General features: G+C 34.2%; 1 protein-coding gene across 3 annotated transcripts in view; it reads left to right on the top strand.

Moving 5' to 3' along the window:
- The window catches only part of TAF2 (TATA-box binding protein associated factor 2), a 92,252-nt gene that overhangs the window by 7,365 nt on the left and 61,803 nt on the right, over positions 1 to 23,084 (top strand). For 2 of the 3 annotated variants that reach the window (XM_044245039.1, XM_044245040.1), the window contains exons 3-11: positions 2,245 to 2,405; positions 10,175 to 10,293; positions 11,580 to 11,721; positions 12,935 to 13,166; positions 15,302 to 15,486; positions 16,981 to 17,094; positions 18,443 to 18,542; positions 20,134 to 20,219; positions 22,659 to 22,794. In XM_044245039.1, the coding sequence (XP_044100974.1) occupies positions 2,245 to 2,405; positions 10,175 to 10,293; positions 11,580 to 11,721; positions 12,935 to 13,166; positions 15,302 to 15,486; positions 16,981 to 17,094; positions 18,443 to 18,542; positions 20,134 to 20,219; positions 22,659 to 22,794 (1,275 nt within the window). Of the gene's footprint in view, positions 1 to 2,244; positions 2,406 to 10,174; positions 10,294 to 11,579; positions 11,722 to 12,934; positions 13,167 to 15,301; positions 15,487 to 16,980; positions 17,095 to 18,442; positions 18,543 to 20,133; positions 20,220 to 22,658; positions 22,795 to 23,084 lie in introns of those variants that run through there. The other variant, XM_044245041.1, reaches the window with a different exon arrangement.

Below are 23,084 nucleotides of genomic sequence, written 5' to 3' on the forward strand. Positions count from 1 at the left end.
TATGGCATGAATGTACGGGAAAAGAAGGAGAAAAGAATGATAAAGACGTGTCTTAAGTATTTATTGGATGTCCACTATGATTTTAAGGGCTTTCCATGTATTAAATTGCTGAGTCGTCAGGTCACCTATTTTACAGATGAGGAAAAGACAGAGCTAGACTAACCCAAGATCATACACTCATTAAGTGGTAGAGCTTGGATTTGAATGCAGGCAGTTTACCTCCAGAAAGCATAACATTTAAAGGTGACATTATCCTGCCCTTGCTCTTATAGCATATGCTATATAAAATCCTATGAGCGGTCTAGAGTAGCATTTGAAACTAGGAGGTCTCCTGTTTTCCCCTCCCATAATTTATAGTGAATGAAAGAATAAGTAACTTCTTGTCAGAGGGATTTCAAGAGACATTTTATCTAAAGCCAGAAGGTATAGAACAAGTATTTGAGAAAGTTGAATAGCAAAAGAGAGATTTAGAACAGGATAGGAGTATGATCAACTGTGAAGTGTTTGGGAGGGAACAAGGAGCAGGAAGGAGATGAGACCAAGTGAGAGCTTGGGTGACTGGGGGCTTGCAGTAATGCCAGTGGTCAGAGATGATAGGGAATGGAGGCATGTAGAAATTAAAGGATCTGAATGTTGTAAGCAAATATAGGTTAGGGCTCTAGGTGGTGTCAGAGACCTGATGATACATGGAGACTGGGCTTTCCCTATCTTCATGAAATACACTCCATTCACTGTTCTGTCACTGCTAACCTTAGTCTAGAAAGCCAAATCCTGTTCTTAGTCCCAGCCATGTAGCTGACTACTGACTTAAAGCACTTTCCATAATCTTTTCTATTATAGCTCACTTTTGCTGTTGTCTTGATTCTGCTCTCTGTCTTTGAGCTGATCCAAGTTTGTTCATATAGATTGGTCATTGGATTGCTGATAGGCTAATTGAGCTAGTAGTTTATACCTTTATTTTATAATTATTATTTTTTTAAGATTTCACTTATTTATTGGACAGGGAGAAAAAGAGACAGCAGGAGAGGGACCACAAGCAGGGGGAGTGGGAGAGGGAGAAGCAGGCTTCCCACTGAGCAGGGAGCCCAGTGCGGGGCTCAATCCCAGGGCCCTGGGATCAGGACCTGAGCCTAAGGCAGATGCTTAATGATCGAGCCACCCAGGCACCCCAGTAGTTTACAGCTTTGAACACAGCTTTCATCAGCAGTATTTTGGCTTCTTTCTGTTCTCATTTGCTACCACATAGATCTGCATAGATAGTATAATTTAAGAATGTACGGCTCTCTTCATATTTGGGAAGTAGAGGGATTGGGGCTGCAGAATCTCTAGATATTTGAGCAGTTATGCTGAATGTTATAAAAAATTTTTTCTTGTGTATTATTTAAAACCTTGTACGAGAAACCTAGCATTGTAGGAATCCATTGGAATCATTTAGATCTGGTTTGAATGTGAATACTCCACTTACTAGCTATATGACTTTCTTAACTTTGTTAATTTATCTGTGAAAAGTATAAAGTAATACTTTTTTCGGTTGTTAGGTTGTTAGTGGGATTGGAGAGAACATATTCGTGTAGTGTCTGGCATATAGTAGCGCTCACTAAATAGCAGCCATCACACTTGTTCTGCTTTAGTCCTCTATGTTGCTGCCTTATTTCATCTTAGCTTTTCCCATTGTAGCTTCTCCAGTTTCCCTATTCACCCTGCAGCCCCTTAAAGGCTACTGTTTCATGCCCTCCCATAATTGGCATTTGAGTACATCAGTTTTTTTACTCGAGCTAGTAAAGTCAGTGGACCAGATGCCATGTTCCAATGGCCCATCTTTCCCATTTGGTTTCCATTTTGGAGGGCCATGTTCTTTCACTCACCAATCTGGTTTTGATTCTCTTTCTGCTCTTTTTTCTTTCTTCCCTGTTTGAGTTCCAGTCTGTATGGAAATTCTTGAATTTGACAGTAGTGAGTCATTTTACTTTTCTATTAGCAGAATGTCTAATTTTCACTGATAGTGAATCACAAAGAAGATAAAGTATAATTCACACCTGTTCATTCATTAGGACAGTAATGTTTGAAATGAAGATACTTGGAGAGCTTTTGTTTGTATGTAGCTATTTGAGATTCTGTCTCTGAAGTGTAGTATACATAGTAGAAATAAAAGTATAAGTAAGTGTAAGTAGTAGAGATTAAAAAATATGTTCTAAAACCTACCATTCTTAATTATAATGAAGTTATTATTCTTTATCTTTGCAGGGATTTGTGGAACTGACTATATTTCCCACAGTTGCAAACTTGAACAGAATCAAATTGAACAGCAAACAGTGTAGAATATACCGAGTAAGGATAAATGATTTAGAAGCTGCTTTTATTTATAATGACCCAACCTTGGAAGTCTGTCACAATGAATCAAAACAGTAAGTTGTATAAATTTAAAGTTAATATTTCTAACAGCTTTATTTTCCCGATATTATTGGATTAATTTTTTGGATAGATTTTTCTTAGCTGATTATTAGACTTCAAATCGCAATATTTTTCCTAATTACAATTTTTCTTTTACCGCTCTGCCGAAATTTTACTAGCTCTGCCCAACATAGTAATACTAAGTTTCCTTTCTTCAGACTGGTTTTAAAGAAGTATTATCTGAGAATTCGAAATAAATTTTAACCATTTTCCTACTTTTAATGGTTTTTAAAAATTACTTCATAAATATTAAATGTGATCTTAGTAGATTAGGTGTTTACTATAATCCCTGGACCAGAGACCACTTTACTTTAGACAGTTTCAGACTATCATATAAAAATACTGTTTTAAATGCCTCTTTGCTTCACTTTACATAAATACTGCATCTACTGAGGTTACTTCTGTTTTTTATCAGTAAACACGTTGTGATGAGTTTTGTGTCCTACTTTTTACAATTAAGTGCTTTGTCTCCACTTTTCCAAATATGATAGACTTCACTTTCTATCATTTTTATGGTCAGGTTATTATTCCATTTACTCAGTATTCTATAGTTCGCATATTTTCCAGCTGTTCAGCTTTTGTATAATTTCCAGCTTTTGAGTTCCTAAGTAATGTTGAGTGAATATTTTGTCCCAGATCAGTTTATTTTCCTTTGAATTATTTCCTTAGGCAATTAGCATTATTTATGATTTTTAAGGCACTTAGTATTTTACTTCATGGTGCCCCGTAACATTTGTGTTAAGTACTGTCAACTACATTTGAGGGCACATGTTTTTTCAAAGTTTAGATAGTGTTGGATTGTATCATGAGTCTCTGTTTTGGGGTTAGGTGCCAAAACTTCATTATAACTTTTTTTAAGTCAGGATGATATTTTAATTCCTCTAGATGTTCAACATTGCCTTAAAGCAGCAATTCTCTAAATATGATTTCCAGACAAGCAGCATCATCATCAACTGGAAACTTGTTAGGAAAAAAATATGATAATAACAGAAAGGAAGGCAAACCATCCAAGACTCTTTAACAATAGGGAACAGACAGGGTTCCTGGAGGGGAGGTGGAAAGGGGATGGAGTAGATGGGTGATAGGTATTCAGGAGGGCACTTACTGTGATGAGCACTGGGTGTTACATGCAAGTGATGAATCACTAAATTCTAATCCTAAAACGAATACTACGCTATATGTTAGCTGACTAGAACTTAAATAAAATCTTGAAAGAAAAAAAAAAGAAATGCAGATTCCCATGCATTGGCTTAGATCTACTGAATCAGAAACTGGGGATATAGTTCTACAATTTGCGTTTTAACTAGTGTGCCAGGTGATTAGAAGGTTTGAGAAAAGAGGCTTTAGATGTATTTTTGGTTCCAATTATCATTGGTTCAGAATCTTTACAACTCAGGGAAGAGAAAAGGAAATGCTGTTGGAAAAATTCAGGGAATCTCTGAATTGCTTCTTTAACTTCCCATTTCACAGAGATGAGTAGTTGTTGAAATTACATTACTTTTTCAGCCACACTTGTAGAACTCCTATAAAAACACTTGCTCATTTGCATCCCCTTTCCCCCTGGGGGCGCGGGGCGGGGGTGGGGGGTGGGTAGAAATGACTTGCCTTTGGGATAGTAAATATACACCACTATTGAAAGGAAAAGGCACCTGCAAAAAAGCAGGTAGGGAAGCCATTGCCTTCCTAGAGCCCAGAATAACTACTCATTTGGTACTAGAACTCTGCATTTCAAGACAGGGTAAGAAGCCTCTCCATCCGCCAGTCACAGAACAATGCTTGCACATCTGCCTTACCTGTTGCTCAGGTCTCAGAGAATATAATCAGTGCCAGTCCAATGACAGGAACAGTGGACTCCACAGCTGTTGAGGAAGCAAGCTTTACTTTTGCCATGTTTGTTTTGAGGTGATCATATCCCCTAAAATTTTTCTCTAGTGGTAGGGAAGATGCTTTATCACTTACAGCATTATAAGGAAAGGAAAGGAGGTTATAAAGGGAAATCTTTTCAAAAATACACTTGAATCTTTTCAGCTAGAACCAGAGCTCAGTTAGGCATGGTCACTTAGCAAATACTTTCTCCCTACCCCTGCTTTTCTTCCAAGCGCTAGAATCTCGTTTATTTTTTAAGAGAGAGGACATTAGTTATTTTTTCCTGGTTTTTATTCTCTGACTCATTTTAAAAAGGGTTTGAAATTGGTTGTAGAATTTTCTTAGACGCCAGTTTTAAAAAGAAGCTAATGAAAGTAGTATGAACAGTGAAAAGCAATCAGGTAGTGGGCACCCGCTAACAACAGCTACTGCACAGTTACTGTGGGAGAACTAGACTTGGGTTTGGTACTTCTGGCTGCCATACCGAAGAGGGAAATTCTGTTGTTTATGTGATTGATAAGCCACAAGATAGAAGCATGCCAGGTATTCAGAGGAAATTCTGCTTTCCTTAGAAGTTAGATGTGGAAAATCTCTCTTCTGGATTATATTACTTTTATAGAACTTTGGGAAAGGCCGGGAGTTAAGGTCCTTACTGTGCTCCCTGGATACTTCGTTACCTTTGTTTCTAAAGTAACTTTCTTTCATAAACCAATAAAATTTACACTGAAGCTGAAACAGAAATTAAGTATAGCAGTTTTTAAATTGAAAATTAGATTCTGTGATAACATTTGATCTTTACTACCAGAATGTGTTTAAATGTATTTCAAACAAGAATGCCCTAACAGTCAAAGTTATTATATCAAACTACTACTTCGTCACATTTCTTCTTATTTGTTTTAAAGTTAAGGCGCCAGGCCCTTTTATTTTTAGTGGAAAGTGTGTGCTTACCTTGGTTGAGATTCAGTATCTTTTTACTGCAGGGAGAATGTAAGGAAGGGAAACATTTAGATAACAGACTAAAAGACATTTCTGTGTCTATACTTTTGCCTGTTTTACCCAACTAAGTGTTAGCTGAGTTGTTAAATGACCAGATGCAATTAAAAACCCTGTTTGTTATGTTATATGGCTAGGGCCCTTGCTCACTTAGTCTCTCTCTCACTCTTTTTTGGGGCGGGGTGGGGGGTGCTTATTGTCTGCCAGTAAAATAATTGCAGCAATTTTTCTAAGTATATTTTATATTTGAATCTTATATATTGTTGATAAATTATAGTTTGTCCTATAGGAGTTATGGCTTTTTGGTTCTCTTTTTTTTTTTTTTTTCCTTGCTATATTCTTTTTTCTTAGAATGAAATAAATGTAGATTTTGCCAGAGAAGCTGTTTCTGTGGATAGCCTACAGTGGCTGACATCTTTTTACTTTGTTTCTTTTCCTTCCCTAGGTAGGCTTTAGGACTTTGAGAAGATCTTTTTTATTTTGCTTGAAAAGCTTCAGTCTTCCAGAGTTCCAAGCATCAGTTTAATTCCTGTCTCCTATGTTCATTTTCACTCAGGAATGATAGTAGAAATGACTAATCTTGAGAGATAAATGAAGTAGCTGTTGAGTGATTAGAATGATTATTTTTAGAGTAATTGGAGTTGATTTTTTTAAATTGCTATTTAATTTTATTTTTTGCTACTTTTAAAAAAAAGATTTTATGGGTCCTTTATTTAATACAGGCTTCTACTTCCTAAAGGTTTTAAATGTTATTTTACTAATACATAGTAGAAATAGGTGATTCCCTTACTGATTATGGTTAAGTAAGTTTTATATTAAGATAGTTTTATATTTTAACTCAGCCAGGATGCCTTACGGCCAGTTGTTTTACTAGTATTAATTGGGATTAAGTTATGGTGGTTGGAGTAAATTAAAGTTGACTTAGTCAAAACATCAACAGGAATTTTTCCTGTACTGTTTCACCTTCTGCTTGAACACTTCTAGTTCTGGAGAGCTCACTATATTTTAAAGCACCCCTTTCATTATTTTTGAATGCTAGAAGATTCTTTATTATATCAAACTACAGTTTGTTTTGTTCTGATAGTCACAAAATTATCCATTTAAATATTGTTTTATCCTAATTAAATATTGTTTTCCCCTTTCTAGTCTAAATGATCCAAATACTTTCAACCCTTCCTCATCTAAAACTCTTTCCAAATTTATTACCATTCTCACCCTTTGAATATACTCTGATTTGTCATTGTTTTTTCTTAAATGTGGTAGCCCTGAAACTAGATATAGTCCTTCCTATTTGGATTAAATGGTAGATACATAGCTGTAGAGTCATTTTGACCTTAACTGTGTTCATTATTCTATAGTTTGAAATACATTAGCCTTTGACAAATGGCTACTTTGGTTTTGTTCTGTTCTTGCTCTGTATTCTGGCTACTTTTGTTATGAGAAAATTTATTTAGCTGTATATTTAGAGTATATGTGCTTTTCTGATACATATTGCACTTCCATGAGGTTTTTTTTTTTAAATAGAGAAGAAGTTTACAAATAACTGAATCTTAAGTTTTATTAAATCTGCACTTATAGTTTAAAGAAGTATATTGTTATATTGTTATTGACAAAAAATTACCAGATTATTTTAATATAAATGTTTATAATAGGTTCTTGGAGAAAATTCTTTTGATTAATCTGGTTTCCTAGTTTTCAGTATCTCCTACAACATTGCTTGTTTCTTTAAGCTTTGTGTCCGTGAGGGGATGAGGATTGGGAGCTGGAGCTCGGGGATGATCGTGGTTACAGGGCAAGGACATATTAATATTTTGCAGTCACTATTATTCTGAAAATTGAAAACACTTATTAGAATCCTGCCTTGTGATTTTTGGCTTTAGTGAGGTTATTATGAAAAGAAACATATTTGATTCATATTATGAAAGGAAACACTGAAATCCAAACCATGAGAAGATTGTTCCTCCTAAGTAACTTTCCAATAGATTCCACTTAAAATGACTCACCATTTTATTTGGACCACTATACCTTTTCTCAGGAAATGAGGAGATTAAGTGAGAATAATTTCCCATAAAAAAAACTGAGTGGTCTAATATGTAATGTTTAAATATGGCTTTTAATGTAATGATTGTTTTTTATTTTTTAATTTCATAGATAACTGGGGGGAGATTACAGGTTTCTTCCACTGTCTTTCATATGTCATGTTTCTGAAATTCTATTGAAAAGAAATTGCGATCTCTGATATACAAAGTAGTCTTTAAAATTAGATGGTATGTTAACTAAGTGCTGGCAGGAATGTGAAGCAGCTGCCACTTTTATATATTGATGGTGGGAATATGGAACGGTATAGCCATTCTGGAAAACAGTTTGGCATATTCTTACAAAGCTAAACATATTTTACCATCTGACTCAGCAGTCCCGCTCTTGTGTATTTGTACTACAAAAATGAAAATTAAAATCACATGAAAAACAATATACAGTTGTTCATAGCAGTTCTATTTGTGATAGCCAAAAGCTAGAAACAACCCACATGTTCTTCAGTGGCTGAATGAATGAACAATAATCAGTGGTCCAGTCTATACTGTGAAGTACTGTTCAGTATAGGAAGAAAAAAACTTACTGATACATGTAATGCTTGAGGTGAATTTCAAAGACATACTGATTGAGACAAGCCAGCCTCACAAGGTTGCTTTCTTTATGACTCCATTTATCTGACACAAGGCATAGCGCAAGGTACTCTTTGGGATGCTGGACCTCTTCTATATCCTGATTTTGGTAGTGGTTACACATGTGTAAGAACTTACAGAATTATATACCAAAGGAAAAAGAGTTGTTTTTGCTGTATGATATTTTAACAAAACAGATGGTATGTTAGAACACAGATTTATTCATTTTATTATGATCCTATAGTTTCTACACATTTTACATTCATTTTATATTTTACGTTTATTTTACACATTTCACACATTACACATTTATCTGACAGGAAGAAATAGTTAAAATTATTACTGTTTTTTTGAAGATCAAGCAAGGGCAGAAGTGGGGGAGCCGCAGGGAGAAGAAGAAGCAGGCTCCCCACTGATCAAGGATCTTGATGTAGGACTCAATCCCAGGATCCTGGGATCATGACCTGAGCGAAAGGTAGACGATTAACCAACGGAGCGACCCAGGTGTCCTGGAATAGTTAAAATTATTGAGAAGTCTGATTAAGTGCTTCCAAAACGTTATGTTGTGTCATTGTTAAAAGCTTTAGTTAGTACATCCTTCCTAGATAATAGAGGATGAAAATGGGAGAGGAATGGTTTCTGTCAGTTTCAGAGTTTATAACTTTAATTTTTTTAATGGCTTTTCCCATTTAATTTTTCCTATAATCACTCTGTATAGTCTATAAATCTTGCCTTTTAACTAGTTAAAATTTTATTAAGCTAGTGAACTGTAACTAACTTTACTTTCTGGATTCATCTAGTGGCCAAATGATAAGCCTAACGGTGCACAACAAGAATATGGCTCATGGGGTTGTCTTTCATCTCATTTTCTTGTTACATCTTTCCTTGTCTTTTTTCTTTTATCCATTTTGTCCGTATTCCTTTAACTGATTTCAGTGAGAAAATGTAATAGGTGTATAGATGGTCCCCAGCTTAGGACGGTTTGACTTAAAGATTTTTCAGCTTTATGATAGTGCAGAGGTGGTGATACGCAGTTAGTAGAAACCATACTTTGAATTTTGATTACTTTCCTGTGTTAGCAGTATGTGGTACCTGTGTGTTGCTGTGCGGTGAGCCATAGCTCCCAGCCAGCCATGAGATCACAAGGCTAAGCAATCTATATACTTAGAACCATTCTTCATCCATACAGCCGCTCTGTTTGTCACTTTCAATATAGTACTCAATAAATTACCCGAGATGTTCAGCACTTCATTAAAAGATAGGCTTTGTGTTAGATGATTTGGCCCAGTGGTAGGTTAATGAAAGTGTACTGAACACATTTGTGGTAAGCTAGGCGAAGCTTTGATATTTTGTTAGGTTAGGTGTATTCAATGTATTTCAACTTAGAATATTTTCAGTTTATGATGAGTTTATTAGGACATAAATCCATTGTAAATGGAAGGAGATCTCTATGGGTGTGTATTTATGTGTGTGTGTTGTGTGTGTTTATTTAGTGAATTACACACATACATATATTGTTTTTAGTGAAATAAAATTGGAAAATTGGATGGGAACAGTGTTTTAATATTTCCATAAGACTTCTCTATGTTGTTTTCATTTAATGAGAAATAAAGCCAAGTAACTATTGAACAAATATTGATAGAGTAGCCCCCTGGCATATAGGAGATAAAACAGTGAAGCAGCCAAAGTTTCCCTCCTTCTTTAAGCTTATATTGTCAGGCACTGGTGAGTGATGGTAAGTATTATATTTTGAGGACTTGATACTCATCCTAACCTGTTTAAAACATCTTAATTTCTTCATTTCTGTCAGATCGTAGAGCTTGTGAATCCATTGAAATTTTTGCCAGCATGATCAAGAATATTTATTTATTCATTAATTATTAATTAATAATAATTCTACATATATTCTTTTCACTTCTCTCAGGAAGGTATAGTGGCTTTGGCTTTGGCCTTCCAAAATTAATGAAGGCTATGATAATCATAATAATACCATAGCATTGGCAAGTAGATTAAATATGACATATTTATTATTTAATAGGTTTTGTCATGATGGGTTGAGTAATAGTTACTTGGCTAAAAAATATTCTCATAGGTTACATAAAATGATACAATACTTAACAAATGCTATCAAATATTTAAGAAAATAGTTGGTGAGATGTTTGGCTTATTAGTAAAAGAGGCTCTTTTTTTGTCTCTTCCAGGAGAAATCTAAATTATTTTTCCAATGCTTATGCAGCCGCAGTTAGTGCTGTGGATCCCGATGCAGGAAATGGAGAACTTTGCATTAAGGTTCCATCAGAGTTATGGAAACACGTTGATGGTAAAATACCAAAAATATATTGACTGGACAGTAGAATTATGTTAGGCTCAGTGACTGAAAACGTCTAAGAAAATTAATGATGTCATAATTGTAGATTAATAAGTTGAAATATACAGAAGTTGGAAGCTCTTTTTTTTTTCTTAAGGATCACTGGAGGAAAGTAGCAATTAAGGGCTGTGACAAAACAAGCCATTCACTGTTGTTTTTAAAGTGGAAATTATTTTAAAAAATTGGATGGTTGGGACAGTTTGCCAAGAGTTGAGAACCCATGCAGTGTCAAAGTGGTTTAGAGTTACAACATGTCATAGCAGGAAGAATCCTAAAAAATCACCTGGTTCAGTTCCTTCCTTTTACAGAAGAGTAATCTGAAGTCCAGACAGTAAGTGACCTATTGAAGGTCACTAATTAGTAGTCGAATCAGTGCTAGAACATAGGGTTCTGTGTTCTGCACTTTTGAGCACACTCTGTCTTATTATTTCTAAACCTTCATTTTCTCTTGTATAAAATCACAGCCATTATAATTACTATATATAACTTACCTACCTTTATTTAGCCTATAACCAAGATAAGGAAGTAAAAAAACTTTTTGTTTTGCTTTTTTTTTTTTTTTTTTTTTAATAGTTGGTGTGTTTGTGGAGGGGCATTTTTCTTAAGGGGAGTTGCCCAATTTAGGGGACAGTCATAGAAGGCTATAATTTCATGTTCAGGGATTGGAGATAGTCCATATGGGTGTAGGGTTTTAAGGGAAATTTTAAGAAACCCCTTTTAATCTTATGAAAGCAACATGTATTTGTTATGTAGAAATCAAAGGTAACATAATAAATAATGCATTATGTAAATCCTCAGGTAGCTTTTCCCACTCATCCTTTACTCCTATTCCCTGAAGTCAACTAAAGTCTGGGAGGCTTTTTAAGTTTTTATTTTTCAAGTTTTGCACCGAATCTAGTTTTGAACTGTTTTCTTGAGGCAGTATAACATTGTCAGAAATGTTGGGAGGGGGTTCTGGCATGACCTGAGCCATATTTTGGGAGAATACAGCTAGCAGTGAGTGGAATTGAGTGGAAAGAAGGACATCAATGGAGTCAGGCTGTTGAGTTAGTATAGGTGGAGAGAAGGTGAGAGCCTAAACGAGGGTAAGTAGTGTAGTTTTTTCATTTAAAATTGAGCTTTGATTCCCATTTTATGTTTAGTGTAAGTCTTTGCCCTTATTATATAGACCACTGTTACTTAATTATGTATTTATGTATCAATGTATATATATATATATATATATTTATTTGTTGCAGAATTAAAGGTCCTAAAGATACACATCAATTTTTCTTTGGATCAGCCAAAAGGAGGTCTTCATTTTGTGGTACCCAGTGTTGAGGGAAGTATGGCAGAGAGAGGTGCTCATGTTTTCTCTTGTGGGTATCAAAATTCCACAAGGTAGATTATTTTTATATATTTCAGTTAATTTCATTTTCCAGTTGCATTTTTTTCTGTGTATGTGCAATACATGTGTTTCGTGTAAAATGAGAAGTGTGAGCTTGATCCTCAAATTTACGTCTTCTGAATCTTGTTCCACTAGTCATTCATTTTTAGTCCTGTCTTACGTTTTCTCTTTGCCTCTCAAAAACGAGGCTTCTAAAATCACTTCAATTTTTTATTTTTTAACTTTATACTGACGTAAAATAGCATACAGAAAATTATACAAATTGTAAGTAAAAAAAAGTTCAGTGAATTTCACAAGTGAACAAACCTATGTAATCTCACATCAAGAAAAAGAACATTACTAGCGTTGTAGAATCGTCCCTCCTACCTATTTCCATTTATTACTTGCTCACCTGATGTCCTCCTGCCCAAGGTTAACCATTGTTTTTATTTCTAAAATACCACAGCTTAATTATCTGTTTTTGAACTTTATATAGATGGAAGTTCTGCATTATGCTCTTATATCTGGGTTTTTTTCAACACAATGGTAGTGAGATTTACCTTCATTGTTACGTATACTTTTAGTTCCTTCCCAGAGTTCAATAGCTCACTGTATGTTATTGAAATATTATAGTATGTATAGTCTCTTCAGATTTTTAGTAATCCTCAGATTATTAACTCCTTCAAGCCAAGGATGATGTCTTATACTTCTTTGTGTTGCAATATTAGGTACAGACCCTGACAGTAAAACCTGACCTTGATAGAAGGTGGTATAGAAATTTAATGGCTGGCTTTATTAACACCATTTGAATTAATACAGTGCATCATGTTCTGCAAAAACAATTTTCTAACTTATTCAGATTCTGAATATTGTGTTTTTTTAGACTTTATTATAAGCTTTTTTAGTTTCCAGAAATGAATACTACATAAAAACTATTGTGAATATGCAAGTGAAAATAATTTTTAATTTAAAGATTCAAAGCTAAGAACTCCTTATCTCTTTTTTAAGCGTTTGAACTGGCAGTATCATATGATATATTTTCTTGATATTGCCAAATAATATTTGGCGAAAATTTTCTGTCTTTAATCAGATTCTTTCAAGTTACACAGTAAAAAGCAGTAGGCAAATAGCTGAAGACCGTTTTGCACCTATTCTATAAATGTTAGAATCACTTATGGGGGGGAATATACTTCCACTATTTTTTTATGCTGTTGATATTTTTTCTAGATTTTGGTTCCCATGTGTTGATTCATACTCTGAATTATGTACATGGAAATTAGAATTTACAGTAGATGCCGCAATGGTGGCTGTTTCTAATGGAGATTTGGTGGAGACAGTGTATACCCATGATATGAGGAAGAAGACCTTCCATTACATGCTTACCATTCCAACAGCTGCATCAAATATCTCTTTGGCCATTGGACCTTTTGAAATACTTGTAGATCCATATATGCATGAGGTAAGTCATAGCTTCTTGTTCCTTTCTCCCCCCAGCCTTTCACCCTGATAAAGGGAAGGATACAAAAAAATACTGAATTTTTTCCCAACTCTTCTTTCTAATTATCCAGAATATTACTAGAGAGAAAAAGGATTCCTTATCTGAGATATTAACTGATGTGAATTCTTGAATGAATTCCTTTTAAAATGTTGGTGTATTAAAGTTTTAGATTTTTTTTCAACAGAGAGTTTAGAGTTCCAAATGGGTTTCAAGTGTACCTTGATTAGAATAGGAGTTGATTTATGTAACTAGTTTGTATTAGTGTCACCTTTTGTTTGGCATATGTTTATGAATGTTATGGTCCCATCTCTGGAATCTGAAATCCTGCAATTTTAAAATTAAAGAACAAGATTTGTTCTCACTTAAGCAGCTACAGAGGAAGAAAGAGAAGGCTGAAGCTGAGTTTAGAATTCTATTCAGCACACTCATGAAGGCTTCTTGCAGTTTTCTTCCATCCCATATCTTGCTATAAATGGTATATTAATTGGCAGACCAGTTAGCCCTTTTAGGCCTCCCTAAGGGTGAGACTTCTAGTGTTCAGGAAGTGATGTATTGGTTATTGACCCTCTCTACTTCTGTACCTGTTTAAAGTAACATTTGAATGAATCTCTTTTCATTTACTCTCGGTCCATAACATTTTCAATTTTAGATTTTTATTTCTTAGTATAAAGCTAAGATACACAATGACTATATGTCTCAATAGTATTTCTTTCTGTTATGCTAGCAAGATGGAGGGCAGTTAGGTTTAGACTGTCAGTAAGCTCCTCAGTATGTTCTTATATTTGCTTTCCTGAAATTCACAAGATTTATAAAGTCACTTGTGGAAAATAATTAGGATATTTTATGAATGGTTTTGCTTTTACTGGCTTGACAATGACTCTTAAAAGTATATTCGCTGATAAGATTGGCAGAGAATTTTATTATCTTTGGTAAATGGTTAGCTGTAAAATCAATATTTGGTTAGTACCTACTTTGAGTTTCAGAAGAATTTTTTTCCCACTCCCAGGCCATTGGATGGGAGAAAGGTAAATGATCATTAAGAAGTATTTTTCTTGAATACTTAGAGCCCACTTAGTCTTTCGCTGTCTCAAATAAATAGTTTTTACTGCATTATCGGATTTGCTGTCACGTAGGTCTTTCTAAAAAAGAATTTTTTTTTGATGAATAGTATTTTGGGTTTTGTTTGTATACCAAGAAGAGTGCTAATTATAATGCACCTTGGGCCCTTGACCATTAATCGTACATGGATCCTCATCACTCATATATGTTAGTGTCTAATCTGTTCTAACACTGTTAGAAGAATAATTTTTATCATACATTAAAAACTTTCCTTGTCTCCACAATCCTGCAACAATCACAATTCTTTAGTATGGCTTTCAGGATCTTGTAGAATTTGTCCCTAATTTTCCTTTCTAGCTTTTTTCTCCATTACTTTCCTGTTTGTTTATTATATTTGATATAGGTACTTAGATTTTCCTAACCATACCATATTTTTTTCTATCTTTGACTTTGTTTGAGAATGTCGTCTTTACCTCTTCATTCCTATCAAACTTTTTCCAGTTCAGAAAGATTAGCTCAGATTTAATCTCTACATGAAACCTTAGTAGGTCATTCTAAACAGAGTGATCTCTGTCATTGTTGATGCCATTTATTTGGCACAGAATCATGATATGGGGTGAGATGATATGTTATACTTGAGTGACTGTGTCCAAGGTGGACCTAGTCACTAGGTGAGATATTTATGAATCGAAGGTGGATTTGTAATAAGCCTTGGAAATTTAAATCTTTCTTCTTTTGTATGCTTATTATGCAGAGGGCACTTTAATTTTGAACCAAAGTTGTATTTTCAGTGTATCTAAGCATTTCACAGACTTAAAATTCATCATGAATTTAATTTCTGAGTACAGTGAATATTTTATAAACATAATCAGTAAAAGTAATCACTGATTTCACACTAGCATTTTCCCTCATTGCCATGAGTTTGTTAAAAAGGATTTATATGAATGAAGTTTTCCTTAAAATTGAGACATTTAGGGAATTTAAAATACTAAAGGTAACATTGTCTTTTAATGAACTTTCCTGCTTTTTATTTTCAGGTTACTCATTTTTGTTTACCTCAACTTCTTCCATTGCTTAAACATACTACATCATATCTTCATGAAGTTTTTGAATTTTATGAAGAAATTCTTACATGTCGATACCCATACTCCTGTTTTAAGACTGTATTCATTGATGAGGCTTATGTTGAAGTGGCTGCTTATGCTTCCATGAGCATTTTTAGGTTGGTATTTAAGATTTGCAATGCCCAGATGAGGGCAATGTTAGGAAGACAGGTTATTTTGTGATCAGTTTTAAGATATGTTTCAAACATTTTCCCTTTCATTTAATAGGATTCATTTTGTAGAAAATCTAATGCTTTTAAAATTCAAAATGTAGAAAAGCATAAAAAAGAAAATTTCCACGTGACCCAAAACACTTCTGTTACTTTTATCCAGATGTAACTGATAGTGATATTTTATAGATTTTTTTTTAGTCTCTTCTTATGCATTTTAAAAAATCATATAAGTTATATAGTTTATATAAATGTCTAATGGGCTTTTTTTCCTAGCATCATTTAAAAATTTACTGGTATCGGAAATTTCTTTGCAAATTATAAAAGAGAGAAAACTTCATTTGTTTTCTTTCTTTGTCTTTTTTTGTTTTGTTTTGTTTTTAAGATTTTATTTATTTATTTGACAGAGAGAGAACACAAGCAGGGGGAGTGGGAGAGGAAGAAGTAGACCTCCCACTAAGCAGGGAGCCTGATGTGGACCTGAATTCCAGCATCCTGGGATCATGACCTGAGCCGAAGGCAGACACTTAACGACTGAGCCACCCAGGCGCCCTTCATTTATTTTCTTTCTGCTCCTGCCTTACTTACTTTCTTTCCTTGGGAAGTTCCAGATTTATAAATTTTATGCCTTAGGTTCAATCATTTTCTCTTATCTGGGCCTAAATTTTCTCATCTGTAGAAGCGGAATAATATTATTGCCCCTGTATTTTCTGGAGTATGTTAGAAAGATCTTAATGGTCAGTGTATTTGAAAGTAAACAATGAAGCACAAAAAATTAATATGGGTGCCTGCCTGGCTCACTTGGTAGAGCATATGACTCTTGATCTTGAGGTTGTGAGTTCAAGCCCTGCACTGGGTGTAGACCTTACTTTAAAAAAACGGGGGTAGGCGGGGGGCTCCTGGATGGCTCAGTTGGTGAAATGTCTGCCTTTGGCTCAGGTCGTGATCCCAGGGTCTTGGGATTGAGCCCCAAATCAGGCCCCCTGCTCATCAGGGGAGTCTCCATTTCCTTCTTTCTCTGCCCCTGCTTGTGCTCTCTCACTCACTCTGTCTCTCAAACAAATAAATAAAATCTTTAAAAAAAATTAATAGTTATTATTGGGAAAATGTTTTTGAAATTAGAAGAGTGCTTCATAGGAGGATCAGTTTCTGATGAACATACCTGTTTCAGGCTATGATAATTTCCCCTTCCCCCAGAAAAAGATACTTAGATTTTTTGCAGAAATCAATGGGAAACATTACAGTCCTTGTTTTAGGCAAAAGTGAATTAAGATTATGGATTCACCTAAATTTTGAAAAGATGTGAAAGTTTTGGAAGAATGTTCTGTTTTTTCTCTTTTATGTTGAACTTGAATTCCGTTATTTTAAAAGTGTGATTATTTTATTTTGACTGAATAATTATTTATTTCTTGGTTATAATTAGCTGTCTCTTTTAAATTCCAGCACAAATCTGTTACATAGTGCCATGATTATAGATGAGACGCCTCTGACTAGAAGGTGTTTAGCCCAGTCCTTAGCACAGCAGTTTTTTGGGTGTTTCATATCCAGAATGTCTTGGTGAGTAATTTCATAGTTTACAACTACTGAGATGAAGAATTGGGAAAGTTTGATTTTGTTTTCTTTTCCTGTATTTTCTTTTCTCTCTGTATATTTAGAGAAAAATAATGAGTATAAATTTCACTCCAAATTTTTGACTATCAATGCACTGTAGTTCTATAATTTTTAAAAGAATTTTGATAGCAACAATTTATTAGAAAACTGAATGAATACTGTAGATGTAAGTCCTTGGATGTGCAGAAAACTGTGGTTAGAATTCTAATGTCAGTGTTCAATGTAACTGGTAATGGTCAAGATCATGTATAAGGCAAAATAACAGTTTTCTACAGTAGTGATAATGATGTAGGTATTTTCCTGTTAGTGTTTACCTTTGTACTAATACACTTGAAAGAAGTAAGAGATGAGAACATAGGTTTGTTTTTTTTTTCAACTTGAGGTGAATTTGAAGAAATACATGAAACTCCCTTAAGATTATAATTTATTTTTCTGACCATTCTGTGCTGTATGTGGTAAACAAATATTGGTTGGTTTCTTTTTCTTTTTTGTTGGCGGAGATTAAGTTCTCTTGATTTGTAATTTTTTCCAGAGTAGCATAGTTTCAGTGAAGAATAGTGCCTGGAACATGGTAGGCAAAATGTTTAAAAAAATGAATGGGGGCTCCTGGGTGGCTCAGTGGGTTGGGCCGCTGCCTTCGGCTCGGGTCATGATTCCGGGGTCCTGGGATCGAGTACCGCATCGGGTTCTCTGCTCGGTAGGGAGCCTGCTTCCTCCTCTCTCTCTCTCTGCCTGCCTCTCTGCCTACTTGTAATCTCTCTCTGTCAAATAAATAAATAAAATCTTAAAAAAAAAAAATGAATGAATGAATGGATAAGTGTATGAATAAACAGATGAATGAATTGTGTTAATTCCCTTTCCTCTTGGAAAACCAAAAATAAGTAATTGAACTTTCGATCTCAGAATCCCATTGATAATTTTGCATGGGATTGGCAAATGTGAACTTTACAAATTGAGCAGTACAATCCTGGCTTTGGGCAAATATTTCCTTAGAGGCAGATGGTATGGACAGGGTTGGCCAGGAGGGAAGCAGTGCAAATGTAGGGACATTACTTGAAATAAGACTGGAAAGCAGATGTGAGGAAGGTGTAATGGATGGGTAAGTAGAACTTAGTGGTAGGAAGTGGTTAAACCAAATGTTTTGTTAATACATTTTTTAAATTATTTTTCATTTTTTTAAAGAATGCATTAAAGTACACACTATGTGTTCTGTTATCCTCTTTGGCCTTATCTGAAAATTTTTATGATTAAGAGTTTTTATGATTAAAAGAATATATTTCAACTTTTTGTATAGGTCTGATGAATGGGTACTGAAGGGAATTTCTGGCTATATTTATGGACTTTGGATGAAAAAAACTTTCGGTGTTAATGAATACCGCCATTGGATTAAAGAGGTAAAAACAGCCAGATCCATTCCCATTTAGAAGTCAACAAGTCACTTGTCCTTAACTTTCCATAATTGTAAAGCACTGTCATTTGAAAGTGCCTAATTTTTCCCAGCAAAATGAAAATCACTTTACAGAGTAAGACTAATGGTCTCTTTTGGCTAATTCCATTGTCAGTGTTGACTTCCAAAGACTCTTTTGCTAATAAGCAAGGAAGTATTTAGGCTCCTTCAACGTCAAATTAGTCATTAGATGTATCTAAGCTCCTTGTAGTTATTGGTAACATAACTCTGTGCTTCTTAGATTTGTTTAGATTTAGAGCCCAGCTTTTGGAGTCAGATTACTTTTCAGTCTGCCTCATAGCATTTACAAGCTTTGTGACTTCGGTTAATCTTTTTCAGTGTCATCTTTATAAGGAGAGTAGATGGGGATTATGAGACATCATACATGTAGTGTGCGTGATGCCCTTGTACGTCATAAGTTCTTCTTATGTGCCAGCTAGCCCTTCAGTGCATTTATGCTCTCTGTCATTGTCACGTCCTTTTCCTATTAATTAAAGGTTTGGCCAAAAAGAAAAAGATCAAGTGTATTTTGCCTAGCCCTTTATGTTCACGTGCATATACATTTTACTCATCTTGTGCTTAACTCCTTCCTTCTCAAGTGGGAAAATTTCAACCTTTAATATCTTTATGAAATAAACCCCTCCATGTTCCCCTTTTCTCATTTTATGTATCTTCGTCATCCCAACCTAAACTCAAGTAAGCCGAAAGATAATTGTAAAGGATTTCAAACACATCTAAATTAGAAAAGAATTTATACATCTAAACTGGAAGAGTCCATTCTTCATTTCACAAACTATTAATGAAGAGCAAAAAAACATATAGCACCTACAGTGTTTTGGGAACTACTATAAACATTTTAAAAATACTAACTATTAATTTTCCAAAGTAGCTTGTTAGTACTCCCATTTGACAGATGAGGAAACTGAAACGAAGAGAGGTTAAATTACTTGGTCAAAGTTACACAGCTAGTAAGTAGTTGAGCCAGAATTCAAACCTGGGTTTTAACTACTTCACTATGATTTTTTACCACTTCTGTATATAGTTTACATATTATTTAAACTAATCATGAGTTTGTAACACAGTTCTGTTGTCTTTTTTTTTCCACTTAAACTTTCTTTTTTGCTTTGATCTGTATCCTATTAGAGAAGACTGAAGAAGTTTTAAAATGGTAGATTCCTGACATAATTTTATTTTCATTTCTTTTTACTTGCCTAAATCCTCCACCAGAAACAAAATACAGAGAAGGAATAAATGAACTTGGAACACATGTCAGAGGAGGTTGGGAAGAGCCATTAAGAAAAATTGGCAGGCTGCTGGCCAGCCCTGAAGTCACAAAGGAGAGAAGGCTTTTTGGCTTTATTATTGAGCTGGCTGTATAGTCTGCTTTGTTTAAAAGAACATAAACTACTTTGTAAATACATTTAACGTATTTTAAGAAATTTACATTTTGATTCCAGGAAATGAGAAATCACAGTTCAGTTCTAAAATTTGATACATAAAGAAATTTGCACTGACTCCTATTTTTATTTTTTTTTTAGGAGCTAGACAAAATAGTGGCATATGAACTAAAAACTGGTGGAGTTTTACTACATCCCATATTTGGTGGAGGAAAAGAGAAGGATAAGTATGTTTGTTTTTCAGAGGTGGTATTATAAACCTTGTATTACGGGTTCAGTCTTTGAGGATTACTTGGGATGTGTGTTGAGGCCCACACAGACCAAAATAATAGTATGTAATATTGAAACCACAAATAGTGGTAATACTCTTCATTACTTCTTTCCTTACTTTACTGTTTTTACTGCATGTGATGGCTACAAATGGATTTAAACATTAAAGACTCTCAAAAAATATAAGGCTTTACTCTTTTCCATGTTGATTTCCAGATGCTAGTATATTATACTGTTCTTAGAAAGGTTTAAAAATAATGGGAACAAGTATTTCGCTTATGGACCACCAATTATTTTTAAGTTCAGGACATCCTACCTATACCTATTTGTCTGAATGGTCACCTACCTAAACACTTACTTACTCTTTGCTTTTTCCCTTCTTTCCTTTTACTTCCCTCCCTCTCTACCTACCTTCTTTCTTTGTCTTTCTCTCCTAATGTTGTGTAGCAAATCCCTGTAAAGAAGACAGCCACTTACAGCAAAATAATGGTACTGGCAGGCAGTCTTGTTTGTTCTAGTGTCCATGGATTCCCTAACGGAATGTGGATTGAAATGGGTGGGGAAGTTTTTCTGTATTTTCACTCATTGTTAGCTGACATTTTATATTTTCCTTAACTATGAATGTAGGCAACAGACAGTACTATCTGTGACTTTGTCAACAGTAGAAATCATAGATCTTTTCCTGTCATGTTATAATTGTTAGCAGATATTTTGAAGTATTCTGCACTTATCACTACCTCAACATTACTATAATAGACCACTGCCAGATCTCATTATTTAATGTATTAATAAACTAGCACATATATTGGCATATCATAATTTTTAAATATTTTTATAACTGCATTTCATTATAATTGGTTTTCTATGTAATTCTGTATATTTTATTTTGTGCGTATGAAAGCAGTTCCTCAAAAGAGGACGTATAAGATTAACCATGCTGCCCCAGTGTCTAAAAAAAATCACCCCAGAGGTTAAGAAATTTAAAGTTGTATAATCAGTAGCCTTTTCTTTGTTGTAGCATGGTCACCAAGACAAGAATAAGTTCATAGGAAAGCATAGAAATTTAAAGTTAGGGAAACTTGGATTTTTGTCAATATTTTAGTGATCATAGAAAATCACATAACCTTTTGTGTTTTAATATGTAAAATGATGGTAATAGTCCTTAACCAGGTTGGTTGTGAGGATTACTTGAAATCAAGTTTCATAAATACTAGTTCCTTTCACTTTCTTCTCCTGACTGCCTGCTATGTGGCAGTTTCCCAGCATATGATTAGAGCATTGCCATGGTGTGTAACTACTATTTACACTGAAGGCTTTTACTTTGGTTCTGCCCATTTATTTAGCTCTTGTATATTTAATTTTTAAAGGCAAAAAAAGTCTGGAAGCAATATACCTCCCTCCCACCAGTTCCTCTTAGAAAATAGCCATAACCACTTTTTCTCTGTGTATGTGTGTGTGTGTGCGCCTTTATTTATGTATGGCATTACCAAATGTAGTTCAGTCATACAAACATTACTGTGGAACTGCCAAATTGACAAATACTTTAAGTTTTGATATGCCATGTTATTAAGCAAGTGTAATGACTACCCTTACACATTAATTGTGAGAGTGTAATTTGGTACAGTAATTTTGAAGGGTAATTTGTTGGCACCAATTAAATAGCCATTTAAAATAGATGATTTTTAGATTCAGTAGTTGTATTTCTAACTCTGTTGTAATAGAAATTCTACTTCTAGGCATTTGCCATACAGAAATACTTGCACATGTGTAAAAAGACATTTACTATAGCATTATTTAAAATAATGAAAAATTTTAAACATCTTAAGTGTTCATATATGTTATAATTTTTTTTTACTAGACTGTACTTTTCTTTTAATGATTTTCTTTTAATGATGATGATGATGATCATTTCAGAATTTAGAATTTTTACCTAGTCAGTCTGGTCTTTGTCCCCTGGATTTTATTTATTTATTTATTTATTTATTTATTTTTTAAGAAAGATTTTTCCCACCCTAAAATAGGACAAGAAATTTTTTCCTTCTTCTAGTACTTTTATAATTGTTTTCGTTATGTAGTGCACCTGGAATTTTTTGTGTGTATATGGTTTAACCTTGGAATATTGGTTAGAATTGTATTAATTATAATGATGAATTTGGAGAGTACTAAAATATGGACATTATTCTTATCTAGGAGCTTGGATGTGTTTTTATTAAAATTTTCCGTTATGTTTTTTCATGAAACTTCATAATTTTCTTGCAGTTAAATATATTTTTAGAAGTTTCCTACTTGTCTTGCTCTCATGCTAAGAAATTACTGAGTTATATTATCATGATGCCATGAAACTTGTTTATTTAACACAAATTTGTCTTATTAAGTAGAGTTGTTTATATTTTTAGTCCGGCATCTCATCTACACTTTTCAATAAAGCATCCACATACACTTTCCTGGGAATACTACACTATGTTTCAGTGTAAAGCTCACCTCGTGATGAGATTGATTGAAAATAGGATCAGTATGGAATTCATGCTACAGGTAAGTAGTATTGAAGTTAAGGACTTAACAGTTACAAAGAAAGATACATTCTATATATATAATATGAATACTGTTCTGTAGAATAGGAGTCAGGCCTCTGGGGTTGTAGCAGGAATTCTGTTTCAATTAGCTGTTTGCTCACAAAGTAATCTGTGCTTTTCGTTTGTTTCCTCAGATGTAGAATGAGTATCAATACTTACCCATTTAATGCTGGATTGTCATGGTTATAAAATTAGAATGTGGGAATGAAAGTAAAACCTATTTGTGTATATGATTTTGTATTTAGCATT

The sequence above is a fragment of the Neovison vison genome, chromosome 4, assembly GCF_020171115.1.
Source record: "Neovison vison isolate M4711 chromosome 4, ASM_NN_V1, whole genome shotgun sequence".
NCBI classification, from domain to species: domain Eukaryota; kingdom Metazoa; phylum Chordata; class Mammalia; order Carnivora; family Mustelidae; genus Neogale; species Neogale vison.